General features: G+C 38.0%; 3 protein-coding genes across 3 annotated transcripts in view; 1 reads left to right on the forward strand and 2 right to left on the reverse strand.

Annotated features, from left to right (window-relative positions):
- LOC141643587 (vacuolar sorting protein 39) overlaps positions 1–12,535 on the forward strand; it is a 64,501-nt gene extending 51,966 nt beyond the window's left edge. Inside the window, exon 13 of the mRNA XM_074452792.1 lies at positions 12,499–12,535. The gene's annotated coding sequence lies outside the window, so the exon portion shown is untranslated. The remainder of the gene's footprint in view (positions 1–12,498) is intronic.
- LOC141641740 (uncharacterized) lies at positions 4,654–11,648 on the reverse strand. The gene is made up of 5 exons (XM_074450388.1): positions 10,067–11,648; positions 7,776–8,230; positions 7,602–7,681; positions 5,003–7,356; positions 4,654–4,763 (listed from the first exon to the last, which is right to left on the reverse strand). Exons 1-5 carry the CDS (start codon positions 11,646–11,648, stop codon positions 4,654–4,656), a joined length of 4,581 nt encoding a protein of 1,526 aa, XP_074306489.1.
- Positions 12,536–18,126: 5,591 nt separating the features above from the next.
- Positions 18,127–19,915, reverse strand: LOC141643589 (uncharacterized). The gene is made up of 2 exons (XM_074452794.1): positions 19,661–19,915; positions 18,127–18,886 (listed from the first exon to the last, which is right to left on the reverse strand). The coding sequence occupies exons 1-2, from the start codon at positions 19,818–19,820 to the stop codon at positions 18,405–18,407; spliced, it is 642 nt and encodes a 213-aa protein (XP_074308895.1). The 5' UTR covers positions 19,821–19,915; the 3' UTR covers positions 18,127–18,404.
- Positions 19,916–21,857: the final 1,942 nt, after the last annotated feature.

Here is a 21,857-nt window from a genome sequence, read left to right on the forward strand (position 1 = left end):
CAAACCTAGCCTAACATTCCGGGGTTCACTTGCAAAATCTGGATGCTCTCTATCGAAATGCTTCCACGCTTCTCCATCACTTGGATGTGCCATTGTCCCCCTTTCTCTTAATCGAGAGTTTTTGTAGTGCCAACTCATCTCACCTGCTATGTGCTTGGTTGCATATAGTCGTTGTAACCTTGGCGCAAGCGGAAAATAAGTTATTGGTTTACATGGAATTCGCCTCCCACTTGAATTCTTTTTACCTTTATACCGAGATGCACGACACTTTGTACATTCTTCAAGATTAGAATTTTCCTCCTAGAAAAGCATGCATCCATTGATACATGCATCAATCTTTTCATGGGGAAGTTGGAGTCCCTTCATAACTTTTTTAATCTCATAAAAATTGCGCGCCATTTGATTTTCCTTTGGAATTATGTCACCAACGAACGACACAAAACTATTAGCGCATCTAAGAGATATGTTGTTCTCACATTTGATTGATAACAACCTAGCAAATTTGCTTGCAACAAACTCATATCACTTCCCCCAAACACCGGTTGTTCAACTTGCTCTAACATTTTAAAGAACGAAGAAACTTGGGGGTTCGGGGTTTCATAACGCACTTCTTCATCGTCAAGGTCATCAGGATTAAGTCGATCCTCCAAAATTTGGTCAACAGGATCACGCAATGCATTTTCCACGAACTCACGGTAAGGATTCTCACTAGCATTTGTACTAGGTAGTTTCTCACCGTGATACGTCCATACATAATAATTATCGACGAAACCATACGACCAAAGATGAATTTGAACATCCGCTTTCCTTTTAAAACCTAGGTTTTTGCATTTCTTACACGGACACCTCATTTCACCTAAATTCTTGTACTCACTACTTCCCTCCGCGAATTTAATAAACTCTTTCACCCCCTCTGCATATGCTTTCTTGGGTTTCTTTTTTTCGTCTAATCTTTCATACATCCACTGCCGTTCTAATCTTTTCATGTTATTATATATCTACACATTTATATATATCATTAAAAAAGATAATAACCTAACAATAATCAAAATCAAGCATAATAAACAATAATTTAACATTTTAACCAATATAAATATTGTATTTCTTTGAATTGGGTCCTTATCACTCCAACCTAAACCCATCAATATACGTTTTAAGTCACTAGCAAACATGTACTTGTGATTTATTAATGAGAAAAAAATTCGGCAGCAATTCCCATCCGTTCTCCAAATACACAATATAGAATAAATAATTACTCTACATATGCATTTAGAGAACATTAAAGGAATTGTCACCAAACTCTTTTCTCATTAACAAATCACAAGCACATGTTTACTACCTAAGTGACTTAAAACGCACAAAGACGATCCCAAAACGGGGACTATTCAAAAATTACTCCTAGTGAGTAATTTTTGAACGTGTACTAGGTCAATATGAACAATAATTTTAACAATATTAAAAACAAAACATACAACAATGACTACTTTTTCAATTAACAAAAACTAACATGATTTACTTTTCATTTTACATATCTAGTCTAATTCATATCTATTCTAATTAACATTTAACAATAATCTAATTTTTAATAATAAAATTAAATATCTATCTTAACTCAACATGCATACATTAAATAAAAAAAAAATTATAACTAATAATCTAAATTAACAACATACATTAACAACATACATCCGTCACAACATTGGCTTCTATCCTAAGTCAACATGCATCAACACCAACCCTTTTTCAACAACAATTAAAACAATAACTAATAATCTAAATTAATTAAACTAATTAAAAAATTAAAAAGAGTAATATCCGTCGAGTTTTTCACAATTGACGGAATATCCGTCGAAGAGAAACCTCGACGGATTAAAACAATAACTAATAATCTAAATTAATTAAACTAATTAAAAGGAGTAATACCTAATTAACTTGACCAAAAAAAATGAAAAAGGAAGTGCAGTGGTGGCGGCTGCGGCGGCTGGCGGCGGCGGCGGCCTACTATTAACAAAAAAAAAAGATAAATAAGAAAAGGAGAAGGAAAAGGATGAAGGATGAAGGAGAAGGAAAAAGATAAAGAAAATAGAAAAAAAAGATAAAGTTAATTACCTTATAGTGATGGCGACGGCGTGGTGGTGTTGGTGGTGGTGGTGGTGGCGCCGGAAGTGGAGGAGGGTGGTGGTGGTGTCGGGTTTTATGGAGGTAAGGGGTTGAGGCGATTTTAATTGATTTGGGGGAATTTTAGTAAAGTGAAGGAGGAAATCTTCGCGTGTTGCGATTAATAGAAACCACCGACGGAAATTCCGTCGATTAAATAGAAATCTGGACGGAAATTCCACAAGATATTATTAAACCGACGGAAAATCCGTCACCGCTCACTTTATCGAAAAATAATGCAAGGATCGTATACACGTCGATTAAAGTAAAACTCGACGGAATATCCGTCGATTTTTTCAAAAAGCGACGGAATATCCGTCACTAGGTCAATTATTGTGACACCGTCACACACTACCACCCACTAATAATTGACCACGTGACGGATATTCCGTCGCTTTTTGAAAAAAACCGACGGATATTCCATCGAGAAAAGGGTAAAGTGATTTCAATTTGTCATCCAATTTAACGCGCAAAAAAGCATTGACGGATTTTCCGTCAAGATTAAAAGATTCTCGACGGAATTTCCGTCCACGATTCTTTTTGGCGCTTTGACTTGGTCAACGCGCAATAGATAGATCGACGGGATATCCGTCAGGAAACTTTACTGACGGAATTTCCGTCACACATCCGTCAGTAACCCGTGTTTTCTGACGGCCTCTTTTTTCCGTCGGTAGGGCCGTCAGTAAGCCGCGTTTTTCTTGTAGTGTTGGGATGTCTAGTATTGTTGTTTTTGCGATGGCGGTGGTGGTAACGGTGACGTTGTGTTGTTCCATGAGTACAGATGGTGGATTAAGAAATGTCAACCCCCCAAAAAAACACAGTAGTTGTTAATGATACAACTGGAAAATTCCTGCAATTAGAAATAGTCAAATAGTCTCTTTACACATTTTAACATTAGTTTTGCACGTCGAAACGACGGCCTGCAATCTGGGAAAAAAAATAAATAAACAGAGAAAATTTCAAAGGTCCTTGTCAAGATTTAGAGGACAAGTAAGAATGGTAAGTTAGAGGGAATCCATGAATGATGACATCCGAAAGAGAGAATAACTTCCCTCCTTCGACGACATGTTCTACACTTCTAACCTTTGCTCAGTGTTGACACCCTCAACGTGAATAGACGCGGCACTGGAGGCAAGGCTATAAAAAGGGGGTGAAACATGGTATTAAAACACACCAAAAATCAAACAGCAAATTAAAAACAGTAATAATTAATTAATCAATCAATCACAACTCACAAGCTATATACATACTACTAGATAGTATAGTATCTATGGAGATGAAATATATGAATAAGGTGGTAAGTGTGGTGGCCCTGCTCGCCTTGGTAATGCTAGCCACGACCCCTGAACCGGCCTCCGCTTTTCGCCCACTCTTTGATAGTATGCTTGATACCTATAGTAATACCCGCCCTCTCACTTGCTTGAAAGTGTATGAAAAGTGCACTCCTGGTAGGTCTGAATGTTGCCGCAATTGTTATTGCGCGAGATACGATAACGTATGCCTTCAACATGTTTCCTATTTTCCTTGTACTAGATCATAAATGCATGCAATCAACAATTGACTCACTATCCCATCCGTATCTAGTGCTTCCTTCACCTGTTTCCTTTTTTCCTTTTTTTTTTTTTTTTTTTTTTTTTTTTTTTTTTAAGCAATGTTTCATTGTTTCTTGTTGTATTTGCCTTGGGTTCCTTCTTAACTCAAGTGTGCCTTGGCCTTGGTGTTGGTGTCCTTGGATGACCATGCTGCCCTTCTTGTTTATTTTATTTCAATAGAACTCGTGTTATTTTTTTGTGGAAACTGAAAGTTAAATTTGGATCGGATAATCCGAACCAATTTGATTTGGAAACCGAAAGTTAAATTTGATTCCATATCGGATATGGATATTAAAACTAAAACATTTGGATACCGGATCCGAGCCGAAATTATATTTTTCTTTTATATACTCCCTCCATCCCGGTCATTTGTTGTCATTTTTCATTTTGGAGTATCTCAGTCAATTGTTGTCCTTTCTATTTTAAAAATGACTTTATGAGCAACTTGATCATTCACTCTCAATTTGTTTCATTTGTCATTTAGTAATTGGCTCCCTCCTCTTTTGTTTGTTTAATTATGTAAGTGATGACAGATTACCGTCTACACTTTAGACGGATATTACCCCTCTAAAGTGAGACTAATTGTTTCTACTAGGACATTTCATATCCGTTACTTTTTGGTATACAGATTATTAAACTACAGTGGTGGTATTCGATCCCTTATTTAAATGCCGAAAGGAGGTCTTTTAAGCTTTTTGTAATGGTGAAGTTAAGCCTTTTAAGCTTATTAAATTGTTCTAAAAATCATAAATTGTGAGAAACGGTTTTTCTATTCGTTATTTTGTGGCCTACAATTGTAAATTATGAGAAATATCTCATTTCTTTTCGACAAATGTAAACCATATATTAAAGGAAAAGAAAAGAAAACAGAAGGGTCCAGAACAAATACAAGTACAACAGGAAACTAACCAGTAGCTAAACTAACCGACCAGTTACGTCGTGAACGAAGGAAGGTGCGAATTCCACGCAGGGAATTACGCACATCAATTGGGACTGGCTTTTGAGAAGCCAGAACTGAACATAATTTTTGTGATGAATGATAAAAGCAGTATCAGTGAAAGAAGCCGCTTGACTTGTCATAAACTGGTGCAAAACGTGAGAGGTCGCCGCGAAAAAAGAGGAAGCACGCAAGTGGAAGATCGTAGGCAAGCAAGAGCCAGATACAACTGAAGCCACATATCCATCCTGAACAGGACTCCTGCAAATGGAGATCAAATAAGAGACCGTAGCACTCGAAGTCGGTGGATACATACCTGCCAAGTTGGAAATTCGCCGTGATTGAAATTCTTCATGACAAAGAGAAGATAAACTTAAGTGGGACCGGTGCAAGGTCTCTGCTAGACGAAGTATGCGTACAGGCGTAAGTGTAGCATTCTCAAAAACAATGGAGTTGCGAGTGAGCCAAATGGATCGCAAGACGCAAAAGAAGTACAGTAAACCATCAAAACTTGTTGATGAAGAGCGGTAAAGATACAACAGATGATCAGCAAGCCATTTAATAAAAGAGACATTTGAGTTAGCCATAGATCGAATCCCAAGCAACGAAGCCCTCCAGACGTGCTGAATTACATCACATGAACGGAACAAATGCTCAGGTGTCTCCGTACCCGATCGACATAACGGGCATGAAGTATCAAGGCTAAAACCTCTATGGGCTAGAACAGTCTTTGTTGGGATGATGTGATGGGCAAGACGCCAAATGAAAAGGGGGAATTTGTTTGAGAACGGGACTAGCCAAATCAATTTCCATGGGAAGACACATAACTGTGGTGGTCGTGGTGAAAGTTTAGGTAAAAGATACTTGTAGCCCGATTGTATATTATAGGCGTCATCCTCAGTGTATTTCCAATACAGATAGTCATCAATTTCAAGTAGGGGTGGTTCCATAGCCAAAATAGCCTTAGCAGTTGAAGTGTCAAAGATACGAAAGATAAGAGGTGTTTTCCATGAGCCATTCTCGTAAATCAAATCTGAAAGTGCAAGAGAGTGACAACTCTGATCTTGTCGAACACCTGGTTTCTTTCCTTGTACCCAATGACTAGTGAGAAGATTAATTAAATTGCCATTGCCAGCTTTCCATGCCATAGCTTCAGAGCAAGTTGCAGCAACTTTACAAAGTCCTTGCCAGACAAAAGATGGCTGTGAGATCTTGGACTTCGGAGAAGGAATAGGGAGATCTTTCCGATATCTGGGTGCGAGATATTTGGCAAGAATACCAGTAGGTATATGATGGATGCGCCAAAAATTCTTCAAGAGATAGGCCTGACTTAGAACGGTCACTGATTTGATACCAAGACCGCCCGTATCCTTTGGAGTATGTAAGTGTGGCTGAGAGAGCCAGTGAATTGATCGGTGAGAAGAGTTCTTACTCCACCAGAAGGCCGCAATTAAGGAGTCAAGCTTTTTAGAGACTGAAAGTGGTAGAGGAACAGCAGCAAGAATATGGACCAACGAACAAATCAAGATAGAGTTAATGATAACCAACTTGCTAGGCTGAGATAAATGAAGAGATGCCCATGACGAAATACGTGTAGTAATCTTGTCCAGGAGATCATGAAAAGCATTCTTCTTACATTTAGGAAGGTCCACCGGAACACCCAAGTAAGTACCAAAGGAATCAGCATCTTTCATACGCAAAATAGATGTCATGTGGGATTTGAAATCAGCTGGCGAATTTGGACTAAATTTAATAAAAGACTTTTGAAGATTAATCATCTTACCCGAGGCAGCTTCAAAATCACGGAAAATATCCCGAATAGACTCAAAGGAAGCAGGCGTCGCCTTACAGCAAATAAAAGCATCATCAACATAAAACAAATGCGATAAAGGCGGAGCATACTGAGAAATCTTGAGGCCAACTAGTTGATGTCGGGACTCGGCTGCCTGAAGTTGACGAGAGAGAATTTCCATACACATGATAAATAAATAAGGTGATAGAGGATCTCCTTGTCGTAACCCACAAGAGGGATGAAAAGAAGCTGAAGGTTTGCCATTAATCATGATACTATATGTCACAGTGGAGATGCATTCCCAAATGAGATTACGCCAAGAAATTGGAAAACCAAAAAGATCCAAGGCTGACATGAGAAAATTCCAGGATACACGATCAAAGGCTTTATGCATGTCTAGCTTGATGACAGAGTAATAGTTTGTTCCTTTCTTAGTCTTGTTAATGTAGTGCATTATCTCATGAGCAATAAGGCAGCCATCAGACATGAGACGATCAGGAACAAACGCTTGCTGGGATTCAGAAATAAGAGAAGGAATTACCAGCTTGAGACGATTAGCCATACACTTTGAAGCCAAACGGTATATGACATTACATAGGCTAATCGGTCGAAATTGCGACACACACTCCGGTTTATCAGTTTTCGGTATTAGAACAATGATGGTATTGTTCCATTCCTTTAGCATGACACCTGAATTAAGAAACCGAAGAATTGCCGAGGTCACTAAATGGCCTATCTGTGGCCAAAAAGCGTGGAAAAAAAGAGGTGTAATGCCATCAGGACCCGGGGATTTTGATGCATCCATACCACGAAGAGCAGTCATAACATCAGTTTCCTTGAAAGGCTCTTGCAATAAAGAGCATTCAAAGGATCCTTGCCTGGGAAAAGTTAAACCATCAAAACAAGATTGCAAAGATTCCACATGAGAGGCAGGAGCCAAAGCGGTATTAGAGGTTAGCAAAAGCTTGAAGTAAGTAACAATCTCCTCAGTAATATCGTTGGGGGACTCCAACCATACGTTATCAGTAGTTCGAAGGGCAATGATACGATGTTTGGTTGATCTTTATTTCACTCGATTATAAAGGAAGCGTGTAGGAAACCCATCCAAAATCTCACTTTTGACCTTTGAGCGTTGAACCCAGTATTGTCTTTGATCTCGAAGCAATTGTAAGCGAGAGGATCAAAGGTGCAGAAAAGCTGATGCTGAAATTTCGTCAACTATATGAGTAGCAGATAAATCCAAATCAGCTTCTATTTCCGACCAATTGACCCCTTGAGAGATGCGATGATTGATAACCCATTGCAGGATTGCACGCCGAGCTGTGGCAAGTTTACGGGACACCACAAACATCTCAGACCCAAATAAAGGAGTTTCCCAAACTTTTAAAACTAGTTCATGGACTTCAGGATAGGATAAGCACCAGTTGTCAATACGATACGGTCGTTTACGTGGTTCAGAATCGGGGCTTAAAGAAAGAAGTATAGGTGCATGATCCAAGACAAGAATAGGAAGATGCAAAATGGAAGCTGATGGAAAAAGAGTAAACCAATCCTGAGTAGCATAAGCACGGTCAAGACGTTCCATTATAAAATTGCCATCAAACTGACTATTCATCCAAGTAAACCGGGGTCCAAAAAAAGGAACATCCATAAGACTATTTTGAATTTTCCAAGCCGTAAAATCACCCTGACCCCTAATGAAATCCGAACCTCCAAACTTATCCGCAAACAATTCAATTTGATTAAAGTCACCTATGAGGAGCAAAGGAGAAAATTTCACAACCTGGGAAGAGATACGATCCCATAAAGATTGACGATATTCAAACCGAGCTTCACCATATATAAATATTACATATATTACATTATTTGTACAAGGTGTCATAGGGATTACTAATTTACATAATATAAAGTGAGGTTCTATATATAAAGTAGTTATTTGTAGAGAGTTATCCCATCGCAAAAGGAGGCCGCCACTACGTCCAACTGAATCAACACCGCAACAATTAGGCAGGCCCAGATGAGAAGTCTTATATGAAGCCAAGTCAAAAGAAATCATGGTTTCTTGAAGAAACAAAATGGACGGATGATATTGGTGGACGCTTCGATATAGAAAAGGAATTGTAGGATCATCCGTCGATCCTAGCCCCCTACAATTCCAACAAAAGATCTTCATTGGTAAACGAGTGGCAAATTACGGTCCGCCGCCAGACCTAAAACCGGAACTACAGCATCATCTCTGGACAAAGAAAAAGGAGCAAACGTTAGAAATGGTCCATCAATAAAAAACAAAGGACCACTGTAATACCCGCCCTTTTGGAGATCCTTTGACCAGTGTTGACCAACCTTGGGAGCGGGAATAGTCCTAGAAAGACGTACCAAAGTTATCTTGGGTTACGAGTTGGGAGTGGTACTCAATAGAGTAGAGGCTACTCGATCGAGTAGCTTAGTTACTCGATCGAGTAGGGGGTTACTCGATCGAGTAGGTTGGGTACTCGATCGAGTATCGAGTTTGCAGCGAGGGTTTTATATCGCGTTTTGTTAAATCCACAAATCATTTCCGCCTCATTTCTTCCATCCATCAGTCACCTCTTTCCCTTCCCTTCACCACAAAACCTCCATGGAAGCCCTTTTAAGGTCCTTGTGCCTTAGGAGAGCGTAGCTTGAGTCGGGTAGCGGTCTTTTGCCGGGTGTCTCCTTATAGGTATGTCATAATCATCATCACTTTTCTCATTGTTGTGATTAGGGTTTTGCTTGATAGTAATAGATAGTTGTTTTGCCCTTATAGGCTTTGCTTGGTTGCTGGTTATGACATGTGTCGGCGTGGATTGGTTGCGGTTGCGTAAAGGTAGGTTCGCCTACTCAGTTTCTATAGATAGTCTAGTGTGTCGATCGTTGTATCGTTGTTGTTGTGCTGTGATTGCGGTTGTGTGACGGTATGTAAACGATTGTGATTGTGATTGTTTGTCTGTGGTTCTCGAGATGCGTTCTCGGCTGAGTGGAGTCGCTTGCGGGAGTGGCTTCACGCCCTAGTTTCGCCCTTCGTGGAACCCGCCACGGAAGGGGATGTGCACATTAATGGGACAGGGTTATCGCTCGGTATGATGAGCGGGGCTTAGGTAGGAACGGCTGCGGTCCCCCACTGGCAGGGCTGGTCCAGTGGACAGTCGGTGACGGAGATGGAGTGGAGTATCTGATTGTGATTGATTGTATTGGGTTGTTTTGTAAGTTGTGGTTAACTTGGTTGTGTCTTATCTCAGTACTGACCTTGTGTGGTTGTCTTGTTTGTTTATGTGTCTGCCGTGATCCCCTATGGTGAGCAAATCTGTCTTAGCAGTGTTGATGTTGATGTGGTCGCTAGGCCGGAGTCGGGGCGGGGATGAGTCGCCACGAGATTTAATAATTATAGCAAGTAGTCTTTGAGTTGTATCTTTTATATCATTAGTTGGATAGATGGCTTGTAAAGTAACTTAATAGTTCTTTTATCGACATTTGATTATTACTATCCTCGGGCAACCGAGATGGTAGTACCTTTATATGCTAAGGAAGGTCTAGTTAAGGCTCCTCTGTATATGGGGGTGTTACAACCACCTTGATCCAAGCGCGGTTTCTTTGACACAGGACAATCAGGAACCGAAAAGTGAAAGGAAGAGAAAGGCCTTTTAAACCGTGAGACCAAAGAGCACGAACTTAGCAAATCAGGCTGCCTATAGAGGAAAGGCTCAGATGATAAGTTTCCCAACAGTAAGGTAATGGGCGTTGGTTCATAAACCGTGTCCACAGCCAAATCCATAACACTCGTTTTGTGAGAACGTTTAAAACGAGTACGGCTGTAAAAATTAAAACCAACCCCTACCTTACGCTTAAAAACAAACTTCACCGTTCTTCCAAAAGAGTCCAAAGCATGATGGTGAGGGCTAACGGTACCAGCAGGGGAACGAAAAAGGCAACTAACATCAACTGAACGAGGAGGAGTCGATGGTTCAGCTAGACCAAGTTCAAGAGTGGCGTCAACCTCCTCCTCAGGCACACTCATACGAAAAGACGGGGAAACCTCCCTAGCACGAGGTGGTGCACCACCATGAGATGGTCCACCAACCTCAAACGAGGAAAGGCCCCCACGGGAATGTCCAGCAACAGAAAACGGAGAACACTCAGGAGTAAAAGGTCCAGGCAAAACAGAGCCTCGTATCAGTGGGAAGTTCTCAAGCAATACTTCACGAGACTCGTCCTCATGGACACAAGCATCAGGAGGATAAGTATAGTCCATATCATTATCATCATCATCTGATGTCGATGATGAAAAAGAAAACACCGGTGAACTGCCACCAGAATCCACAAGCACAGGGTCCGAGGATGAAAGAGTATGAACGTCAGAGTTTAAATAGTGAAGACGAGGAGGAAGCCCAAAGATCTCAGGACTATAAAAAGACGACCCAGGAGGGCCGTGTAACACCTGCAGACCACGAGCAGTAAGCTCATTCAGTCGGGCTTGAATTCCACGAGAACCATGTACTTTACCCGAGGGGCAAAACGACACACGATGGCCCAAAAGACCACAAGTTTTGCAGAAACGGAAAACTCCTTCATAGGAGAATCCAATCCACTGATGCTCTCTGTCATTAAGAGCAAGATAACATCCAGGTATGAGCGGTTTTGAAAGATCCACCCAAACTTTCACACGTACAAAGTTTCGATGTGGAAGCAGTGAGGGATATGACTCCTCCTCACAAATATCTCCCACATGTGAGAGAAGGAAAGCTGCAACAGAGGTATTCAGTAACTGAATAGGAAGATGGTGCACACGAATCCATAGAGGGACAACATGAAAGAGCAAGTTGTCAGGAACAGTCGAAGGGGAAACCGACCTAAACACGAACAAGCTGCCCTCGATGTTCACAGTTTGTCTCAGGCGAAAATATGCAAGGTCAACAGCAGAGGAAAACTTGAAAATATAATAAGGCTTCATAGCACGAATAGTAACAGAGCCTTGAAGCTTCCAGTGCTCTGAAATCCGATCATAGAGACGAAAAACATCCAAGAAACGTTGATCAAGGATTTTGGCAATGAGAGCTTTTGAGAAATCGACATCAGTAAAGTCCGCGCAAAGATATAAGGGTAGTTTAATACCTACACCAGATTGACAGAGATTTGGCGTAGATGAAGAGGCCATGTTTAAGAGAAAGGGAAGTATGAAATCAGGGGAACAAAAACAGGGAAAGGGAAAGGTATGAACAGGTTTGGGCTTAGACGGCGGCAGAGGGTGTTTTAAAAGGTGGGAAGATAACAAGTGGAAGGTGAGTTGTCAATACAAAGGGGTTGCATGCTTAACAACGCATCAAAGAAGGGGAATTAGGCGGATTTAGGCGGTGAAGAGGAATGAAAGGGAGGCGGTAGTGGATAGGTTAGGCATGGGACGAAAGTAGGTAAACAAGTTGAAGGGTTAGGGTACTCTGTTGAGAGAAACTCTCTTTTGAGAGAAAATTTTTCCGTGAATTTAATATGGTACTCAAAATCTAAGTAACTTATTTTCTTTAATAGAAATATCTCATATCTCAACTTAAAAAAACAATAAGCAAACAACATAAATTTCGGCATACTTTGAATTTGACCAAATCAAATACCGACGACCTTAGATGAAGGCAACTTTTGGTTTTGGATAGGCTAGGTCCCCATTCTGTCTTTAAAAAGTTTTCCATGAAGACTCTTGTTGACCTCGCATATAAGCAAGCAACAGGCGGAGGTCGAAAAAAAGATCGAGGCTTCCCTTATTCTCGACGGAATTTCTCCAATTCACTTTTTATCTGAATTGAACGGCTTAAGGGGATTTGTTTTTTACCCCCTTATTTAAATTAGAAAGCTCCCCCGTTTCGGTAGCCACTTTAGCTCGTTATATACGAGAAATTACCCGCATATCCCAGATTAAAAGCACCCGTCAAAGCATTCCTTACCGACGGGTAAAAAGAGCAATTCTCAACTATGAATTGTTCTGGTCTTATTATGAAGTTCTCTAAATTATTCAGATGTGGTTTATCAATTTCCGGTCTTTTCATGAATAAACCGAGTTCCCAGAATTACATCACACTCTTTTTCATGGGTTACAAACTTACAATAAACCTTAACATAAGTAAGATTCAAACAACGGTCAGATAATGCAATCAGCGCAATCAGCGACTTATCAGTGATCAACTCATTTCTAGTCAAATTAATCTTTCTCAAAAATTTCAAATGTTGGGCTAAACCCGCGTTACCCTCATCACTCAAGTTATTCAAACTAAGATTGTTATAACAGAAGCAAGAAAGAGCTGATAAAAGAACAATAAAGAGACAAACGCACAGATTTACGTGGTTCACTAACGGTGTGTTAGCTACGTCCACAGGGCAGAAGGGAGAGAGTTTTATTGATATGTGAGGAGTTTTGGGACATGATTCAGACGGTATGACTGCTAGGTAAAGGCTTAGAGAGTTTATATAATACTCTCTAAACCTAATACAGAATGACCTAATAAAGGCCCAAGACAGACCTAGCCCAATAACAGATACGGATACCGTTTAAGAGTTATTCGAAGCGGCGGTTAACAGAATCAAGGCACAAACCCAACAAAGATCAATCTCCTCAAGCAAGGGTAAAACACGACAAACTTCAACAAGTTGTCGATCACATAAACCTCTAATACTATACAATGTGAGTACTTACACGAGCCTCCAACGTCTCATATCTTGTAAATAAGGCAACTATTCTTTGCCTCTCTTAAGTCGATTTTCTAGTTGTTGTATAATCTTTTATTTCCGCTTTCACACTGTATAGTCGAGTATATAATCTCGAGTATTAGATTTGTACAAACACAATGGATTCAACGTAATAATATTCATATAATTTCTTCCAATCCTCTAATTATAATATGGTATCAGCTAGGTCTTTTCTCTTATAATCTATCTGCCGTCATCTTCTTCTTCTCGTCTTCCCTATCATCATGACAAACACTGAAATCGTTCCTTCCCAATCATCATCAACTGTCTCGATTCTTCAAGTCAAAAATCCGGGAAGCAACATCACACAGGTTGCTTTCAATGGTAATAATTATGATGAATGGTCTCGCGCCTTCCGTCTTGCCCTCCTTGCTAAAGACAAATTGGGTTACATCGATGGTTCAATTTCTAAACCCGCGGAATCAGCAGTGGAGTTCAAGACATGGCGCTCCACGAACGCTCTCGTTACTGCTTGGATTTTTAATTCCATTGAATCTGATTTGCGACGATCCATCGCATATCGACCCGAAGCCAAGTAATTCCCACCATATAGTTAAGGGAGATTTCCTTACATAATGTTGTGAGATAAATTAATTCTCATATGGTTACTTGAAAAGTAATTCCCACCATATAGTTAAGTTAGCCTTGGCTAATTCAATGCAAAAGGATCGGAAAGAACATTATACTTGAAGTTTCCTTAAGTATTGTCTTTTAAGAAAATAATTCCCTATATATTGTGCTACTTTAGTTTTTGTTTATTTTTAAATTTTAAGAAGACATATTTACGTATAATATATATTCTGATTATTAGACATATAATGTGATATATATAATAAAAAAAAAAAAATTACAATTATGATAAAAGAATTTAAAATATTTTATTTTTTATTTATGTACATTAATATTAATATTTTATTTATATTAATACTAGTTTAAATTACATTGAACACTTGATGAGTGACTTATTTGCAAAAAAAACGCCGGAGAAAATATAAATCAAGTCATGAAAAATTGTTTCTACAGACTTTGAGCATGTCATCCTCGAGTGGTTATCACATATACTCGAGAGTTTACCCAGTGCACATTAAAGCCTTAAAGGTAGCAGTTGTGGTTCCCTCGTCACCAAAAAAAGTAATATTAATACACATAAACAAATAAAAATAATTAAAATTCTTTTATCATAACTATAATTAGAAATTAAAGTAGTAATATGTAGGGAATAATTTTTTCCAAGACAATATTTAAGGAATTCCAATTTCTTGTTCTTTCCAATCATTTTGCTTTGGATTATCCAATCCTAGTTTAACTATATGGTGGGAATTATTTTTCAAGTAATCATATGGTAGAAAATTTCTACCATATTTCTACTAGAAATTAATCTGTCTCACAACATTATGTAAGGAAATCATCCCGAAATTAAAGAGTAACCTTAAACCACAATCAACGATAAATGAGTCACAAAATACACAGAGAGAATACAAAAGAATAATCTCTTAACAACTTAGCGAGCAGAGACGAAGCTACACACCAGTCCGAGCAGAATTTATGAAAAGTCTATTTATGGGCGTAATTAAGGCAAAATTACTAAAGATTATGGGCCGTAATTAAGGCAAATTTACTAAAGATTTGTTCAACGACGAAGTATCATATATCCTTGGTTGAATATTAATGACTCAGTCTAATTACACAAAATAAGAGAAAGTCTTAAATATGTTAACTAATTTAATTCTTACCCATTTCCAATGCGACTTTTTACTCATTCCAATTTACCATAAATAATTTATCACAAACGAAAAAATAATTAAGTTGATCTCGATTAATGGCGCATGAGGATGAAAAGATGAAGCACACTTCAATTTGTATGTGTCATTTTTTAAGGGTGTATGAAATATACGTACCTTAGTAACGGAATAGGTACGATGATCGATGTCAGTGGCTACTAGAGTCACCGGATATATTCACACCCCAAGTCCCAAAGCTCCAACATGACAAAGAGCTTAACCGCATTGATTATAGTCTTATCGTTTCTGAGTTGTGTGTTGTTCGTTGTATGTGATTCACATAGAATCACACTATTTATAATGCTCTAATAGAGCAGTTACGAAGATGAAGAATTAAGGTCTTAATGAGCATTAAGACGGACTTAATGGCTCATTATTTCACCCCTAATTACAGTCATTATCACATAGATAATGTAACAGTCACAATTAATGTGGCCGTTTAATACATGAATTTCAATAAAGGGTAATTTCTCAACCAGTATCATTTATTCCTTGTATGTTGTGACTTGAAGGAGAATGCATGGTCTTATAACTCATATCAAATACTGTAATTTTGAACTTGAAAGAATGTCAAATTATACTCTAGAATCTCTATTAGGAAGTGTTCCGGGTGTAATTACGGAGCAGGATTATGACCACTTGAACTTGTAGAATGATGTCGTTGCTCGTCTCTTCCTTTCACTCTCTCCTGTAAAGATGAACAAACTGAGGGCTCGGCTTGGTACCGAGCGTACTCACTCCGACGCTCAAGTCAGTAAACTTAGAGAGATAAGTTGTGTGTTGAACTTGGCAAAGTATATTTTAGAGAGATAAGGGAGTTTATACCAGATATTCCAGTTAGTTTCTCAATGAGAGATGATGAGTATTTATAGACTTTCACCTTTTGTCACGTAGTGGCCAAGTGGCTAGCAGGTGGAAAGACTGTCTTACCCTCGGCCGAGGGACCCATGACAGGTCGGCAGGCCTGGTTGACTCCATGCCGAGGGGACTGGATGCGAGTACACGGATATGCCTCTCGGCCGGCTAGTTGCCGAGCCGAGACCCAAGTGACAGGCCGACAGACCTTGTCGGTTAGGCTGTTAATATGTTGACTTGCTGTCTTTTAGCTTTGACCTTGCTCAATATGTTGACTCGGTCAGCGGGTGCAGAATATGCCCCATCAGGAAGGAAATAAGAGATATGGTATCAGAGCCCATGGCTAAAGACCTGGGTTTTCATGGGCCAAAGTTTGCAGTCGGACGAGCAAAAATTGCTCAGTTGAATTTGTCCGGTCTGAGTTAATACTGGGCCATGTTTGCAGCTGGACGAGCAAAGTTGCTCAGTTGAATGAATTTGTCCAGTCTGTGTGAAAAGTGGGACTCACATGTACGGGGGAGTGTGAAGAAACCCAAAGTTACACATGTGAGAGTTGTCCCACATTGATAAAAGAGAAGAAGAATTACCACTTTATAAGGCAAGTTACTAAGACCTTAACCCTAAACTCATAGATCTAGAACCTTCTATATTATTCTCTAAGACAATAATAATATCTTATACGGTATATTCTAATCATATACCGTATCTCTTATTTCCTTCCTAATAATCTCAAAGTCAATTCCATGAATTTTGTAGATATTGACGGCTCTTTTCTATACTGTTTTACGGTTTTTTTTAATAGATTTATATCGGTAGACTATCACTAAGATAGTAATTTGAATATTTTCATAACTGTATGTTTTATGGCATTAATCAAATCAATTTAAAAAAATTATGTTTATAGTTTCGGCCCCTCCCTAAATTTATCGCTAACTTCGTCCCTGTTAGCGAGGATCGTATTGTAGAAAGTGTATAAGATTAACTTGATTAATATTGATAAATACAATAGGTATATATACAAGACTAGAGAGAACACTAACCTATGAAACCCTAGATACACAATATATTAAAGATATGATACATAAGATATATTCTAAATATACAAGATAGTATAAGATAAATATTACAAGCAAGCAATATCGTAACAATATCATAATCGTAGATCATGTATTATCTCTAACACGCTCCCGCAAGATGGACGTTCCAAAGGAAAGACCAATCTTGTGCAAAAGAGGATATAAGTTGGGACGAGCAAGAGGCTTTGTGAGGGCGTCTGCAAGCTGATCTTTGGCCGATATGTGTTGCACTCGTGGTAACCCTTTGTTAACCTGTTCACGCACAAAATAAAAGGCTAGGGCTACATGTTTCATACGAGAGTGAAATACCGGATTTGTCGAGTAATTGGTAGCACCCAAATTATCACAATAGATCACAGGGGGTGATAAGACATGAAAATGCAGTTCGGCAAGGAGAGAACGAAGCCACGGAAGTTCAGTCGTGGCAGCAGCTACGACACGAAACTCGGCCTCGGTAGAAGATAGAGCAAGAGCTCGCTGTTTTCTAGAGGTCCAAGAGATCGGGTTTCGTCCGAGATACACAATAAAGCCAGTGGTAGAGACGAAATCGTATTTATCACCAGCCCAGTCGGCGTCACAAAATGAGTGTAGAGACAATGGAGTGTCACGGTGGAGATGAATGCCAACTGTGAGCGAACCGGATAGATAACGAAGGAGTCTTTTTAAGGCCAACCAATGAGACTCTTGAGGATCCTGGGCAAGTTTGTTAATAGCAAAGGCAATGTCGGGGCGGCTAAGGGATAGATATTGGAGGCTTCCAACAACGGCACGATAGTCAGAAGGGTTCGAGATAGAGTGGCCAGTGGTGAGGGTAAGGGGCGGATAAGGGCTCATGGGGGTGGTCGTGGGTTTACAATCTAGCATGTTGGTGCGAGTAAGAATGTTTAGGTACTACGCCCCTTCCGCTTGTGGTGGAAGTTATTGTCCTGGAGGAAGGTTTAGCAGCCACAATGGAAGCCAGCGAGCCAAGGAGCTCACGGTTTCACTAAAACATTCCCAAAGATCAAATTCCCACAAGTTTGTGCATCGTTCTACTAACTAAATTGAGCGCTAACATTTGTGTATATACTCCGTATTTCTTTTGTTGAAAGCGTAATTTTGTGGATGATTTTCTCATTTTTTCTAACAAAAAGTAATACAGTATGTTACTAGTAGTTTTATATTTTAGTTAAGTCATATATATATTTAATTTGAACACAAAAGATAAATAATTCAAATTCATTGGATAAACGTCAAGGACATCTGACATTACGTAAATAAACAAACGAGAGTTTTATTACAAGAATGTGAGAGTCAAGTTATAGTGCTTCATGCTAAACAAGCCACACCCAATACGTTACGACGTTCACTTTAATTTCGCACACGTTAACATTTTACCATCACCGTAACCATTGCCACCATTACGACTACTCCTTCTTGTCCTCAACGTGGACAGGGGAGGTAGGATCAGTAGTGGAGCTAGTCGGGTTAAGATGACCCTCCTTGAGCTTTGTCAACTAAGTCGGCCACACCAGTCTTGGTAGCTTCTAACATACCTCCAACAGCTCCGACAACCTCATCTTTAATATTCCCACCTTGTTGTGTCGCGTTATCGGCAGCTCCGACAACATTTTCCTTAATATTGCCACTTTGTTCGATCACGTTGGTCTTAGTGTCATCAGCAGCTCCGAAAACCTTGTCCTTAATATTGCCACTTTGTTCGATCACGTTGGTCTTAAAGTCCTCGGCAGCTCCGACAACGTTATCCTTAATATTGCCACCTTGTTCGATCACGTTAGTCTTAGTGTCATCGGCAGCTTCGACAACCTTGTCCTTAATATCACCACCTTGTTGCGTCGCGCTAGTCTGAGTGTTATCGGCAGCTTCGACAACCTTATCCTTAATATTGCCACTTTGTTCGACCACATCATCTGCAGCTCCGACAACCTTATCCTTAACCTGCTCATATCCTGCATCCAGAGCAGGGAGAAGAATACTCCCATATAGGAGTTTTAAAAAACATAAAAAAATAAAAAATAAAATAAAATAAACTAATTACCCACTACATCTTTTATAGTACGTTTCTTATTCTTTTCCACGCACACTACTCATTTATCGACTTTAAAATCCTATCACATTCATCAAATTCATGGTTCTAATCTATTTATACTCGAGGAATGTCGTGAAAATAATAATATTAACAATGAGAGTATTAGATACGTCTCAAATTCATGGTTCTAATCTGTTTATACTCAACAAGGGATATCGTGAAAATAATAATATTAACGAGATTAATGGGACTAAATTACAACTTTCATAGTTATTTTTGCCAACAACTTTAAAAAGTGGCGTTTTTTTTCTAAACTAAAAATGTAAACATGGTAAATTCGAAAAAAAAAAAAAAAAAAAAAAGTACCACTCTCTAAACTAAAAATGTAAACATGGTAAATAAATAGTTATGGTAATAAAAAATTTATTCGGTAAAAATCTTAATTAACTATCATTTTTGGCCTATTAATAATCGTATTTGTTAAATCTCGCACGTAATTTTGCTAAATCCCGCATAATTTACTTCAATTTTAGACCTTGGTCCCGTACGTACGTTTACGATATTAGAATGCAGCAATTTATTTAAAACCAAATTTCTCGTAAAGTTGTTTACGTTACCGGAAGTTGTGAAAAGATTTTAAATTATATTAATAAACAATATAAATAATGATCACAGGAAAAAAAAAGTGAATTACCGGAAGAATTATTGGAGCAGGTCAAGGGTGTAAACTGAGAACGACGAAGAGAAGGAGAAGAAAAACGAAGGAATCGACGGCAAAGAGGTGTCGCAAATGCGAAGTTGTCGAGTTTTGCAGCGGGTGTAACGACGGTTGCGGTGGAATTTACAGTGGCCATTATTGAGAGTTGTGCCGGAGATTGGTTGAAGTTGTAGTAGCCTAATAGAGTATGACCAAAATATGATACAGTTGATGATGTCAAATAATGTTGTAAATGATGATATAAATGGTAGATAAAGTAAGAATACGTCCAAAATGAATAGTGACATTTCACTTTGGCAGTGGCATGTCGACTGTGTTTCAAACATTTTTGTGTGCCGACGTTACATTTTCATTTTATTAAATTTTTATTTTTTTTATTTTGTGACGGTCGCAACTTATAACATCCGGGGATGTAGGAAATTACCTCCATAACTTAGGAATTATGTGCAAATCAGCCCTCTAAAGTTTCACTTGTAGCAAATCAGACCCATAACTTTCCAAAAATGTGCAATTAAACACAAATCAAATTTTTTTACCATTTTTTTAAACTAAAACCTATTCTTTTCTATTATAAAACTATTATAAACATATTTCTAAAATAATAATTAAATATAATATTTACATATTTAACGAAAAATGCGAAGCAATTTTAATATAAACAAAAATTTTGTCATGTAACTTTTCATTGCAACATCATTAACAATTTTCATATTATGAATATTTTTAACCAAAATAAAAAAAAAATATTTGAACATATTATTTAACAATCAAGTATTTTAGGATTAAAATCTAATCAATAATTTTGATTTTTAATAATCGTAAAATATTTACTTAGTAAATTTTATTCTTAAAAATAAGATATGTGTTTAATTGTACATTAAAAGAAACTTATGAGGTTGATTTGCTACATTTATATAAGTTAAAGGGCTTAATTGCACATAATATCAAACTTATAAAGATGATTTGTTATATTTGCCTTATAATAACATCTCACAACTGTTTTGAAAAGAATGTAAAAAAGAAAAGGGATTGTTGTGTGATATCTCACAAATAAGAATAGGTGTATTTTATTTAGCTTTTAGCTTTCTAGGGTGTATTTTCAAGGCACTGAAAGTCCGAAACACGGTACGAGAAAAGATTTATAATACTCGTATAATTTTACTCCGTTTTTGTTTTTGGATATTTTGAACACATATCCTTCCAATATCAAGCTTTTGAGTCGTAACTCTTTATTTGTGCAAAAAAAGCTTTTTCTGATCCTAACTTTTTTTTAATCATAACTTTTGGGTTACAAATTCAGAAACCGTTTTTTTTCAAATTATTCGTTTTTACAAGAATTTGTTTGTAAATTAATTGTTGCATATACATGTACAAAACAACCAGAGGGTACTTTTTAAAGAAATGTTCCAAAAATGATAGTTAATAAATTTTTTTATTGAATAAAATTTGATTGATCATAACTCGTGCTTAACAAGCAAGTTGAGAAAGCAGTGCTTTTTTTTCAAATTTACCACGGTTACGTCTTTAATCTAGCAAAAACAATCACCTTTTTTGAAATTTGTTGGCAAAAATAACTACGGAGTATAAATCAATAAAAATTATTAATTAAAAATTGGTGTAACTTGAAAAACTAAATACAAACTACGGTTGTATAGTTAAATGTTAAATAAAAAATACTTAATAACTTTTAAAAAGACGTCCTCCTTACACAACCAAATTAAAAATAAAGAAAATAATCTTCCGGTATAAGAAGGCCGTCCTTAGAAGAACACAAGTATTTCCCATGTTAAATTGTTCAAAGATGACTTTTTTTCCCTAAAACCATCAACTTGTAGAACTGTCGCTATCGTCAACTCACATGCGCGTACAAGCAAGCGGATGGTACATATTAAGGTTACGTCCAAAGATGTAGACCACGTAGTGACACATTAACTTTGATAACGGCATTTACGTCGGCTGGTTTTCATTACCAAAACATTGAGGTTGTAAAATTGCGATTGAGACCACATGTCCCATTTTGATGTCTTATCTTACACGTATTCCATTACTTTAAAATCTTGACACATCACACGTAAGATAATAAAAATTCCGTAATAATATATATCAAATGACTTACGTGTCAATAGGAGAAGTGATGAGATATAAGATGAGACATGAAATGAAAAAGAGTAAA

The sequence above is a fragment of the Silene latifolia genome, chromosome 2, assembly GCF_048544455.1.
Source record: "Silene latifolia isolate original U9 population chromosome 2, ASM4854445v1, whole genome shotgun sequence".
NCBI lineage: Eukaryota > Viridiplantae > Streptophyta > Magnoliopsida > Caryophyllales > Caryophyllaceae > Silene > Silene latifolia.